Below are 13019 nucleotides of genomic sequence, written 5' to 3'. Positions count from 1 at the left end.
GACACAGAGGTGTTTTAGTAACAGCCAGCAAACACCTTTTCAATAGGGCCACCAGCCCAGCTCTTTTGGGGCTGAATTCCTGATGGACAAGGGCAACAAAGTTCTTCAGCCGCCACCTCCTTCTGCTGATTCAAAAATTACTCTCTGTGTGTAGGTGTGTTGAGGGTGTGCAGTAAACTTAAAGCTTCATAAATAAAGCTTCCAAATAGTCAAGCTAAAATATCATCCTAATTCCAGTCCCTCCCTTTAGAAGAAATATCCTACTCTTGAACAACAGCCAGGACTTGTACCTTAACAGGCTGGAGAGGCATAAAATGGTGGACACATTGTGAAAAACACTCTCCAGTCACACTGGAACATTGCACCAGCACCACGCACTTGTTCAGCACAGCCCATCAAGAACTGCTCTGGCAGATGCTCTACAGCCAAGCTTTTCTTTTTGCTTCATTTCCAGCTCTTCCTATTGGATGGGCTTTCCAATCCCAAGCCCATCCCAACTATATTCTTCAAGATCTATGGGTGAAAGTAATGTGAACCAAGACAAAAAATACTGTTTTGAATTAAAGCAGAAAAATAGTTATGGCTGGGAAAGCACAGAATACGTGCATTGGAATGTCAGAAATACGGTTTAATAAAAAATGCAGTACAATGCACACTCAAAAATTTCTATCTGTGAGAAGAATGATGCCACCAAACTGCTATTTTTAATCTATTTTTGCAGCACACTGTCAAGAAGAAAAAAGTTCCAGGGTAAGAACTAAAAATTTCATTACAGTAACAATTTTTTATTGCATGTTTAAAATGCATTTTTAAAAACAAATAGTGCACGCTGGTTTCAATTTAATCTCCTGAAATATGCATTTATGATGGGAAGCCCTGGGGCTACAGCTCCATCTATTACGTTTATTAACAAAATATAATCCCAGTACATCCCCAGGGGACAGTATTTAGTTCCAAAAGATTGTCAACCCTGTACTCTAACACACTTGAATTAGTTGTTTGTGTACACTATATCCATTTATTTTAAATTTATTTTGTCTACATTTAGTGAAATAAAAACATCGCCCTGTACAATCCACCATCAGCAGTGAGTACAACAGCAAAAATTATTATACAGTTTATACACACTAAAATCTTATCCTTTTTCCTATAAAGAAACCAGAAAAAAACCTAATCAATATAGAGTTTAATTTAGAAGAACTCATATTACAGAAGGGAAAGCCAAAATTATTATGGTCTTTTCTGAGCCCCCAGAAGTTCCTGATTCATGTTGTTGGAACAGTGAGTGCACCTGGAAGAGTGAAGCATGCTCAAGTTGTCTTCTTGGGTCTTCAAAAAATTAGCAAGTATTTAAATTAAAGATGTCTAATTAAAAAAACATTTGAAGCAGAGCAAGGTAAGTGGGAATTTTGCCTTACCACTTGTGGTTTCTTTTAAACCCAACTTATACAATGCGCGAAGTGCTAAGCAACACTACAGAAACACATTTACATCAACACTGAAGATCTGGGGAAATGAAATTCCAACAAATTTATTTTTTTTAAATGAGCTGTATTTTCTAAAGTCATTTTTATTTCTCTGTTTTCATACAGTATTGAAAACAAACGCAGCACATTCACATTTTCCCGAAGAATTGTAAGGATGATCTCTACAGGGATAACGTTGAAAAGCCTGAAGCTCAATTAATTCATGTCAAAAACTCTCAAAAGGAGTAAAAGGCTTGATCTGGTCTAGAACATGTACTGTAATTTAATAGAGAAGATGGTTGTCTTAATATTAATGATTTAAAAGAACTTCCCAGTTCATGCGAAGAGTATAGTCCAAGAATAAATCAAATTTTCTGAACGCATTTTATGCTACGTAAGTGTATACTTTGCGATCCTCAGGTGTTCGTGCCAAATATTCTCTCTCAATAAGTCCTTCAATACGTTTTTTAATAACAACTGGACTTGGTAAGAATCGGGCCTTCAGCTGCTGAGTTACCTAAAACAAAATAAAACCCAACAATATAAAATCACAGCGCAAGTAAGATCTTGAAGTACCCTAACAGAACACAACAACCAGATAAATGTATTAAGACACAGATGGTGACAACTACAAAGCATAAAAAGCAGCCTGCGGACTTCTGCCAGTCCCTCCACTTGCTCGCTCATGTTGGGGTATGTTTCAAAGCTCTACAGAGGCATGGTCACAACTTGAGAATGCTCCCAGTTTCACAGCTCTAAGAGAGTTCAGGAGTGCAAAATGTGTAAGGTCCTGGAGCTGTGTGATCTTAGCAGTGAAAAGCAGCAGGAGTGCTTCTCTGCTAAGAGCTCAAATTTCTCAAACCAAAAATAATGTAAAGCACACTGGTTTGCTTTTCAAGCAATTTAACATAACAGCATTAAAAGTAGGAAGGAAAATTAGATACACTCATGAGTGTATCGTCCTAAAGTGAAGGGTAAGGATTTAGGTGTGTGTCCAGATAGACATGGAGAAAAGAAAGGATGGGTTAAATACGGCATCTCTCAAATGCTTTTAGGACCATATTAGTAAGAGCTGTGGAACTTTAATGAGATAATAGCAAAAGCAAAACTCTGTACCAGCATACCTCTGCTACTAGCACATTGTGTTGCATCTTCTTTCTAGATTTCATTATCCGAACTATAGCAGCTTCTATCTCATGTTTTCTGTCATCATCTACTTTCTGCCTTGTTTCTTTCCGTTCTGGATCAGATTCTCCTTGTTTGGCAGCAACTTAAAGAAAATAGAGAATGTAGATTATGTTAGCAAAATTAAAATATATTTCACTGTCTGTTAGCGTCACTATTTACTTCATCTAGACATCAAGTTATATTTCCTGAGTTTTGACATTCTCAAAGTTGATTTTTTTTTAAATGAAAAGCAGCCACAAGAACATACTAACACTTTCTAGCATATTTTGATAGCAACTGACAAGATAACAAACTGTTATTTAATTACTACTATGTTAAAATTTGAACAGTACTCAAATCTGCTTACAGGCACAAGCACCAGCACTTCTATAAGCTAATGGAGTCGTTATTACACACTCAGCTTCTTCCCTTATTTGCTAAACCCAAATCATTGCCCAAAACCACCATTATAAGCTACCTGGTACTTGAAAATGGCTGTTGTATCATGGGCTAAAAACATCACTCATTTCACTGCAGTACAGCAACTTATGAGGCAATTTTCCTATTTCTGAATCAATCAGTAGCACATTTTTCATTTTATTATTTAATTTGAATTTTATTTTTCTTTCAGTATTTCCTGTAAGAGATAATTACAGATTTTGTAAAGTAAAAGCTTAATTGACTTCCACACTGTTCTTGGCATTTAAATTTTCATTTTGATGCAACTAATCACCAAGAAAAAAAATTTTCTCCTTTTGCCTCTATGGACATCAATCCTGCAAAACATAATTTGAAGTTTTAAGGCAGATTTGAGACTGGAAGAGAGAATATAAAGCTGACTTACCCGTCTGAATCTTGACTCTGTGTAGTTTAGATGTGAACTGATCATTCACTGTAAATATATGACCATTTTCTATTTCTTTTGACTTGGGCTCTTTTGTGAGAACACGCTGTGTTGGTTTGCCACATGCAAGGGACTGTAGGGCTCTAACCAGTTCTCTTTCGGGGATATCAGTTTCTTGCTGAATTTCCTAAAGAAGAATACTTAGTTAGCTTATGCTGTGGCAGAAGTATTGTGTGTTGCACACAACATCAGGGATTGTTTAAAAGTAATACTGTGACAGTTGTGGCACTTGAAAAGTCAGAACTCATTCAGCAGCACGGTCTCAGTGGGTATGGTACAAAATGATCCACCTGGGTCAGCACTCAGCAAATTCTGTCAAAGGAACAGTCACCGTGAGCTGGAAGGAGAAAAATGAATAACCAGATGTTCCATTTCCCTGCAATTTCTGAGAGGGCTGAAAGGGTTTGTTAACTGTTACCAGGGTTTGTTGAACAGGGTGAAACCAAATCTTCTGACTAACTCAGTGATGGAAAACATCCATGATATTCAGTGACCATTCCTGACCAAGAGCTGCACAAATACTTTTGCATTCAGGCACACTGTTAGAAAGATCATCTTTACAAATGAAGCAAACAATGTCTGGTTTCACTGTACCATACAAATACTCTAGATCATCATACCTCCATTCTGAATAGCTCCAACAATTTATTTACAGCCCAGAAGCCTTTGGCTAGGAGTTCTCCAGGTGAAATACAAAAAGAGCCCCTTATAGTGCAGCAAACATATGAACTTTGAAGAAGACTGTAAAACATGTACATAATCTGGTGTACCTCTGTCAGTGCTCTCAAGAGTCAGCTGAGAGATGGATGTTAGGCAACTCAACAGAGGTCATGAGCTAGTAAATAAATTACACTGGATACAGAACGATGCATTAATATGCTCTAGGAGAAGGCCAACTATGCTGCTCTCTCAGACCTAATGTATTTACTGAGCTCCCATTCAGCAGAAGTTCACTTCTTCTCATCTCTTTTCTTCCTATTTCTAGCCTGAGGAAACTGCAGACACTTCTGATTTCACATTCCCATTCAGACTCTTGAGGGACTTGTGGCAGCTAAAGAGAAAAAACAAACCTCACAGACATGCAGCTGTCCACAAGAGCTATCCCTTTCTCAGCTTCGCCAGCTTTGGCTCCAAGGGTAGTATTAAGCCCTTACACTGTCCCCATAAATTCCTGATCCTCATGGCACAACAGTCCATACGTGATAACCTTAGGTTAAAACAGCAGTAACAACTCCAAGTGATCAAAATGCTAAGATCTGTAAAGAACTATAAACAACTTGTTAAAAGTTCTTTAAAGAGTGACAGAAAAATCAAACTAAATTCTGTCAAATAATGTTATTTCTGGAGTATACTCAAGTTATTTCTTAAATCAACCCAGAAAAAACAGCCACTTTTCTGTCATCAGGCACCACTGACAACATAGAATAAAAATGATTTTGGTGTTGTGGCTTTGACTCAGACTTTTATCAGCAACTAGACTGCGCCTCATACACAGCATCTCACTACCAGCTCTCTGTGATGCCAAGGCTCAGACAAAATAGGCATTATTTTTTAACCTGACCCAACACTACACACAGAGTGGTGACTTTACGTGAAGCCATGCAAAACTGTTTTTGACATAAGGTCAAGTTAACTGGAATGAGGTAAAAAGAATAAAATCACCCAGTCCAAAATTTTAAAAATTCAGGATTTTTGGTACCTTCTGGTTATAGATGATTTGGAAATACTAAAATGTTCCCTAGAGCATTCTTAGCATAACACATTCAGAAATACTTATACAATTTGAAATAAGTTGTAAACATCCACATATTTTACCTATTTCCTAGTATCAAAATGTTTTTTCCCAAGCTGCTCATAGAAAGTTACAATTTCTTTCTTTGCTGCTTTATTTAAAACACAATTGTCACCTTCACATGTCTGTTTCAGATTCAGTACAAAGTAGTATTAAAAAAAAATCCCAAGAAGCTATAATCCTTTACATGGTCACAACAAAAAAATCTTACTGAAATGGACTGATCAGCATAAAATTTAACAAACCAAGGGAAGGTGCAAGATTTTAGAGCTTAGATAAATGGAAAACCTTAAAGGCTACAAACCAAACACAGCTTATTAATGATGCGATGCCATTGACATGCAGGCTCCTGAACTTTGGTTTTTGATCAATAATTGAAATTAATCCTTTCAAAACTACATCAGTTCTACAAGGCCATATATATACCCTCTGCTTTTAACAAAAGTGAAACAAAGAGCCAAAGGGAATTTGAGGGGGTTTCATGCTACCCATCCTTATATAAACCACTACTTGCTGTTGTAATTCACTCTGCAGCTGAGCCACGAACACACTCAAACCATTTCACTTTTAGAATTTATAAGCCAGCATTAAAGTAAGGACCACAAAGAATTGCACTGCAATATTCTGCCTCAGGAGGAGCCAAAAATTTCAAGCTGAATAAAAAAAATGCAGCTATGAATGTAAATGGGAATAACAGATGTTCCTGTGCTCTTTCCCTCAGCCTGTAGCATAATGTTTTTCTGAACATATTTTTATGTAGATATTTGATGTAGCAGTGAGAAATGTATGCTTCCTCATCTCCAAAAATGCCTTATTTTACAAAACACATTAGATTTGTATACAGGAGTAGTACTGATTACACAATCACAGTGATAGCTCTATTTGGGGCTACAAAAGAGATCATTCCAGGTATGGAACTCTGTCAGTTCTATACAAGAAAACAGATTATTAGAAGGAAAATGTGCAGAAAAAACCAAAGGAAAAGAACTGCCATTTTGTTAAAATAATAAAAAGTATTGATAGTTTTATTTGGACTGCAGACAGACTGCAACTTGTGTACCTTCCAAAGCAGACAGCAAAAGAGGGAACAGGTAATCTAATTTACAGTTCTAATCTCTCATTTTTGTGGAAATATTCCACAACTTAACTTCCACTATGGTCACATTTGTATTTCTTGTTTGTTAAACTTAAAGAACCATGCTTATTTCTGATGCCATTACAAAAAGTGAGCATTTAACGTTTTAAAATACTGACCTGTAATATAAATCAACTGAAAGATATGTTGGGTATAAGACCTGATTAGAAAATGAATTTGTAGAAAAAATAAGCATTCTTTGAAGGCCTGCATGAAGATTCTTCCTCTTCCACTTCAGTAGCATTAACCTACACCTATATGGCCAATATGGGAATACAATAGATGTATACATTTTTTGGTGAAGAAATTTTTCTATGCAACAATCTTTTAAGCTTCCATAGTATTTTATGTATAATTTCTGCATTATCAGTATCCCATTTTTTCCTTCAATCACATGGCCTAATGGCTATTAGGATTATTATGAGGATCTTATCAAGTTTGCAATTAGTATCACACTGAATGCAAAATAAAACAGCAAAGTCTGTTCAGCTGTGAAGGCGATTTCAGATGAATCTGTTGAGCTGTGAATCTGCAGAAACACTTGTGTATCAGACAGTTTTAGGATACACACACACACACAAGTCAGCTCACATGCTCTGCTGCACTGAAAGCACTCATCTGACACAGCAGAGAAGGAATGGTTGCCCAGCACTCAGCAGTTAATCAGGGTATCCAATAATCAATGAACAAAGATAAAATGCATTCTCCTCTGAAGTGTTCATAAGCTTTCCTGGCTGGGGTTAAAGACAACTCCCACACACTTCACCAAAGAAACCAAACAACACAAATATGCCTCCTTAATGTTTTAGTTCAAGTGGGACACAAAGCAAGAGCTTAAGAACTCCCAAAAGAGAAATAAACAAAACATACAACCTAAAAGCAGATGGACATATTTCTCTATCATCTGGTCTTGGTAAAATAAAGTATAATTTAGGGCATGCATTAAAAACTGTATTTTTCACTGCTCTCCCAAGTGTTATTTATTCATATATGGGTAAGGCTCTACTACTCATTAAGCCTGCAATTTGGTGGGAAAAGGCAGCTACTAGCCCAATTTCAAAATCAGCTTCAAGAAAAAAAAAAGAGCTGTTAAGTACCCCTCCTTGTTTTCACTCCCTCAAATATTTTGCAAAGTACTCAAAGCTGTAATGCTCCTGCACTGGATTTCATAACACACAGGACTTTGTGTTCTAAAATAACGTTTTAAATTATCAGTATTAAGAGTCTCTTATCAAATCCTGCCTTCCTTAATCACTACTGAGACCATTTCAAAGAAACTTTCTTTATTAACAGGCTAGAAGTATGCCAAATAAGCTGAAAACACAATCCAAACAAAAAGGCAGATGATTACTATGCATAGCACAGTCAAAAGCAGATGAGAAAACCTGGAAATCAAATGTTTCAAACTGTACCCATACTGCTTTTCAAGGCTGCCAATGCTCTCTCAAACAGAAGATAATGTCCAAAACAAAACTATCAATTTATCTTAACAATATAGTGCTCACACAACAAAGCACATGATCCTCCTCCTATCTTAAAGCCTTCATCATCATCATCATCTCTTAGCTGACATTTCAACCTTTCCCAGCAACACCCTTCTAGTGTCCTTGTTAAGAATCTATCCAGACCCTTTTTCACTGTCCTTTCTGCGTGACCAGCCCAGAGAAAGGCTGAAAGTTCTTTGATTCATCCTCCAGCTTGGTCCAGCCTGCCAATTTTACTTAGGTATTCAAGAAGTCAGGATCGTTTTCCACTCTTTGGCCTCTAAATCCAGTTTCTCCAAAACAAAATGAGGAAGTGGAGCCACCTGCTGCATTGCAACTTCAGCTTTTCTACAGCTCAATAGCCTAGAACAACCCCACTCACAATTCTCAAACATTTCTGAAACTTTCAGCTCCCAAATAATTTCCTCCCCTAGAACTGCTTCCCAGGTGCATTACTAACAATCTGCTTCTTATGTTAATTGGCCTGATCCATACTCAGATAGAATGAGAAACACCTCATCTTCAAATGCCTAACTCAAGAGGACAAGAAAGTGCCCAAACCAGTTATTTAGAATCAGGTAAGAAACCCACACCACTTACCTCAAACGTGTATTTTTCTCTGTTGTTAAATAGCATTAATATTGTCATCTGGAAAGTGGAGACTTGCAATATGTGCTTCCGTGTATTTGAGCCAGTTACTTGGGCACCTCCTACACCAACTTCTGAGCCATCTTCCTATTTTAAAATTCCAAAACTACTGTTAGATTATTCTTCACTGAAAAATGTTTTATCCTGATAAGATCAAAGCTTCATGATGAAAAATTTCTCTAGGAGATCAGCCTACAGAAGTGACAGAAAAGCAAACATCTAGGGGCATGACCAGGGTGTTGCTCCAGCAGCTGCCTCACACTGCCAGGGAGATTGAGCTTGGAGGCTCATACAGAGCCCAGACCAGGCCATCTGCAGCCACCAATAAAACACTGACCATTGCTAAGGATGGAGACTTCAACACCTCTGAGGCCCCTGTCCCATTACTTCTCCACCCTCCAAGATTTCTTAAGCTTATCTTTAAAGTTATCAACATATTTATCATACAGTAACAAAATTTCAACATCCTCACAAGTGCATGTTATTAATACTTTGTTGTAAGAATTTTGCTTTCATTTTGCATTGCCTCCTACATCCCCGAGCATCATGCCATTACCAGTTCTAGCTTAGCATTTTAGTACTGGTCTAATCACTATAAAACTCCTTTCTTGTACACATACAAATTAAGCATTGTACTTCCATAAACTCTGCTAGAGTCTTGTTTTTGATAAAATGTTGTCTACATTGCACTCTGCATATAAAAGCAGGCTAAACTTCGCTTAGTAAAAATAAGTAACAAGCTTCTTTTCACTGACAATCAAAAAAATCCAAACTACTCAAACAACTGAGGTCCCTTCAAGATCACATTTATTACTTTTCTACAAGTAAAAGATGATGCTGAGTGACACATTCAAATTAAATTCAGAGGGGAAAAAAAGTCAAAGCAAAAGTATTGCACAGAAAGAATCAGACTATAAGGCTGATGGAAGGCATCTTTTTCTTATTCTTACATTCTCAATGGGCTTGCTTTTTTTTTTACAAAATTCTGAAGTTACAAAAAAATGCATTTTCTTACTTTTAACAAAAGATACAATATTTATATAATCTTGATTCTCTACCTTTTTAACAGGCCCATAGAAAGTGGCATTGAGATCTGCAGAACCCATGTGATGCTGGAGTGTCAGCTGTCGCCCACTGTGTTTGGCTAAATAAAATCTGTAATAGAATTGAAATGAAACAATATATAGCTCACATTTTGTAATGAAGAGAAAATACATTTTAAAGTTACATAGCCTTTTGGAGGTATTGAGGACATTCTTGAAACATTTATAACTTTTTGCTTTTTCAAAACATTAACTTTTGTCAGAATTCTATTTAATATCTCCCAAAACCTCAAGGATCATAATGCATATATTGCATTCTCCAATTTTCACATGAGCTGAAAAAGAACTGTTTGCCAGCACATCTTTAACAGTAAAGCTATTTTAAAAAACATCTGTGCAGGTAAAAAACATCTGTACAGATAAGTTTAGAAAGTTCCTTCTTAAACCTCTACCTAAAAATCTGTAGTAATACATACCTTCTAAATATTTCAAAAGCATGTCTGGGAGCTGGAGGGATGTTGCACTTTGGTGTGGCTGACTGGGTAGGCCAGTAACCTGTTGTGAGGACACGCACTGTGAGATCAACACCTCCTAGTGAGACCTAAGGGTAATTGGAAGAAAACATACACTATTTTAAAACAAGACCATGTTTCATCACTTTGTCTGTATCAGTGTAAAATACTTAGAATTTTGTTTAGCTACAAAAGAAATAGACATATCTGTAAACGTTCTTTTTACAAAACCAGACAAATAGATTGATTCATCACATTGGTACAGCAAAAATTCTCTACATTATTCTCCTCTGGCATTTAAGAGCATACGGAATTGAACAAAGGGAATTCTTAATCAAGAACTAAATGTCTGATCATAAACAGAACTTGTGATATGTACAACAAATCTTTGTAAATAGGTTTTTTGATGACATGCAATAAAGCTGGGTTGCATGAAACGTGTCAGTTTCAAAATAACTCTTTTTAAATGTACTCTCTGGAAGCAGAGAGGAAATACTGCCTATCTGATGTTGAACCACAGGGAGCTTATCTGTGAACTGCAATGCCAACAGTTACTCACTTTTGCACAGCCCACCTATTCTCTTTCCCTAAGGACAGCCATGACTCTGAGTATTCAGCACTGGTGAGGAAACATTCCCCAGCTCAAGTGCTGATCTATAAAGATGTGTTGGCAGATGACAAAGGTCTGGCTACCAGTGATGCATAATCCTCATTAAGTATCCCAACTAAGCTGAGCATTATTAAGCTTAAAATTGACTACTCTCAGCTTTAGGAGGTAGAACCAATACCTTCAAAGAACACACATTATGGACAAAAAAACCCAAAGCATACAATATTCAACTTATATAAATCCACTACACAGAAATAGAGCACATTATGTTTTAGAAAGTCAAAAACTGTCACCTGAACTCAAAGTTTCACTATTCAATAGCAGAGTGGCATTCCCATGCACTACAGAAGAGTTTTTGTATTGTGTGTACTGAATGCCTGTGTGCACCAACCAGCTTGCACCAACCAACAGTTTTCTTTTCCTCCAGCCAGTATGGGAAAAGGCCATCAGTGCAGACAGAAGGATACAGAAAATATATTTATCTGGAACTGAAACATTTGAGCTGAGATAGCAACAATTTCCCAAAATTTTTTGGTCTTTGCCAGACCAGAACACAGCACTAGTTCAGAATGCCTCCCATCAGAGATTATAAGCACTAAGCAGTTGGTAACACAAAAAAGTTTTGGAAGCACTTTATTTTACAAGATGTCTTTTCAGCATAAAAATTGTATGAATTAGTGGAACGTGCCCTGGAGCGACCCAGTCTTTACAGAACTCCAAGAAATGTTTCAGGATCACAGTTACAGAAATTTCTCAATCTATAAGCCTGGACTTGCTCTGGTGCTGAGCTTTCCACTTTCTGAGAGCAAACCAATCATCTACACAGACCTTGGCACTGCCTGTATCTCAGGATAGAGGATCCAGAAGGAAACTTTGCAGGTAGGATTATTTAGAGAAAAGCAGATGCCTGACTCCTCTAGGAGGCATGTACACATTCAAGGTACTGAAACTGTTTAAAAAGGAGCAGAACAAACTATTTCATATAAAACACAGTATCACCAGCAATTTAACAGTAAGAAAATCCCCCAAATCTTCCTGTATTTCCTAAATAGTACTGGAATTTCGTTAAAAGGCCATGATTAGGCTGACCACAAGGAAACCATCACATGAACTGCTGGTGTCTTGCCAAGAGAAAGATGAAGTTTCAAATAAAGCCTACCAGAACATCTGTTAACATTTTAAATTCATCTTCTTAGCTGTATATAGCTAAACAGAAGATAGAGATATAATTTATTAACTCACTTATTTTAAGACTGTCACAAAAAATACATGAATCTTTAAGCACAACCCCTTCTTATCCCTACATGTCCAAGCCTGCCATGCTACCGAATAAAATGGGAATGCTCCAACAAATTTTTATTGAAATTTATATTTCAAGCATTCCAGAAGCAAAACATGACTGGCCCCTGAAGCAGAGAAACCAAACAAACCAGTAGTAAAGCTGCCTGTCCAAAAACACCTTTATCCACTTCCTCTCCATCCTTTTCTGAATCCCCTTAGAGAACATGCTGTTCTCCTACTCATGATGAGTCACAGAATGCTGATGAGGAGGATTTCAGCCAACTGCTTCAAGACAAAGATTTCATATCACCTTGCACAACCAGGGACATTGGACAGAGTATATCCATGAAAATATTCCTGGTATTCAGACTTCTGAAACTGACTCAAACAGGTTTGATGTATTCACCCTACTTACCTGCACACAGGGAACTACCTGGCTGTTTAATATACACTATTAAGTGTTACTGAGTATCAGTACAGAAAAACAAGGTTTTAGAGCAAGTAAACTGATATCTCAAAAAGAATGTCTCCCTAAAATATTCCAAGGGCATACTTCTACAAGACAGTGTAATTTTTCTACTTAAGCGACTAAATCAATATTTTACAATTTGCAAGGAAACTTAAAAAACTAAATTTTGAAATTTTCAATAAAATAGCAGTTTTAGCAAAGGCATTATCACAGGAAAACTCAACATGAGATGGTCTGCTTTGCAAATACCTGCAGCATGCAGTATTTTTCTTGCCCTTAGCAAAAAATCCACATCAGAACTGGAGACTGACCTTGAAGGACGGGAGGCGTCGCAGGGAAAGGCACACGGGCAGCGCGGCACAGCGGGGCCGGGGCGGGCACAGCGCGCCCCCTGGCGGGGCCGCCCGGCAGAGCCGCTGAGCCGCGCACCCACGGCCCAGCCCTGGGCGCACAGATTCGATGGAATGGAACTGGCACTACTCCAGCTGCGGGTGCAAGTCCCAATCCA

The 13019-nt window shown here is 37.5% G+C and overlaps 1 protein-coding gene across 2 annotated transcripts in view; it reads right to left on the bottom strand.

Annotated features, from left to right (window-relative positions):
* Positions 1–1505: 1505 nt before the first annotated feature.
* CUL3 (cullin 3) overlaps positions 1506–13019 on the bottom strand; it is a 54989-nt gene continuing 43475 nt past the window's right edge. Inside the window, exons 11-16 of one of the 2 annotated variants that reach the window (XM_053986188.1) lie at positions 10116–10240; positions 9655–9751; positions 8549–8683; positions 3478–3664; positions 2591–2736; positions 1506–1983 (exon numbers count right to left, since the gene is read on the bottom strand). In XM_053986188.1, the coding sequence (XP_053842163.1) occupies positions 1852–1983; positions 2591–2736; positions 3478–3664; positions 8549–8683; positions 9655–9751; positions 10116–10240 (822 nt within the window). In that variant the 3' untranslated portion in view covers positions 1506–1851. Of the gene's footprint in view, positions 1984–2590; positions 2737–3108; positions 3271–3477; positions 3665–8548; positions 8684–9654; positions 9752–10115; positions 10241–13019 lie in introns of those variants that run through there. The other variant, XM_053986189.1, reaches the window with a different exon arrangement.

This window comes from Vidua macroura, chromosome 10 (genome assembly GCF_024509145.1).
Source record: "Vidua macroura isolate BioBank_ID:100142 chromosome 10, ASM2450914v1, whole genome shotgun sequence".
Classification (NCBI taxonomy): domain Eukaryota; kingdom Metazoa; phylum Chordata; class Aves; order Passeriformes; family Viduidae; genus Vidua; species Vidua macroura.
Note: the sequence above shows the minus strand (reverse complement) of the source record. Positions and strands in the feature narration are given on the sequence as shown.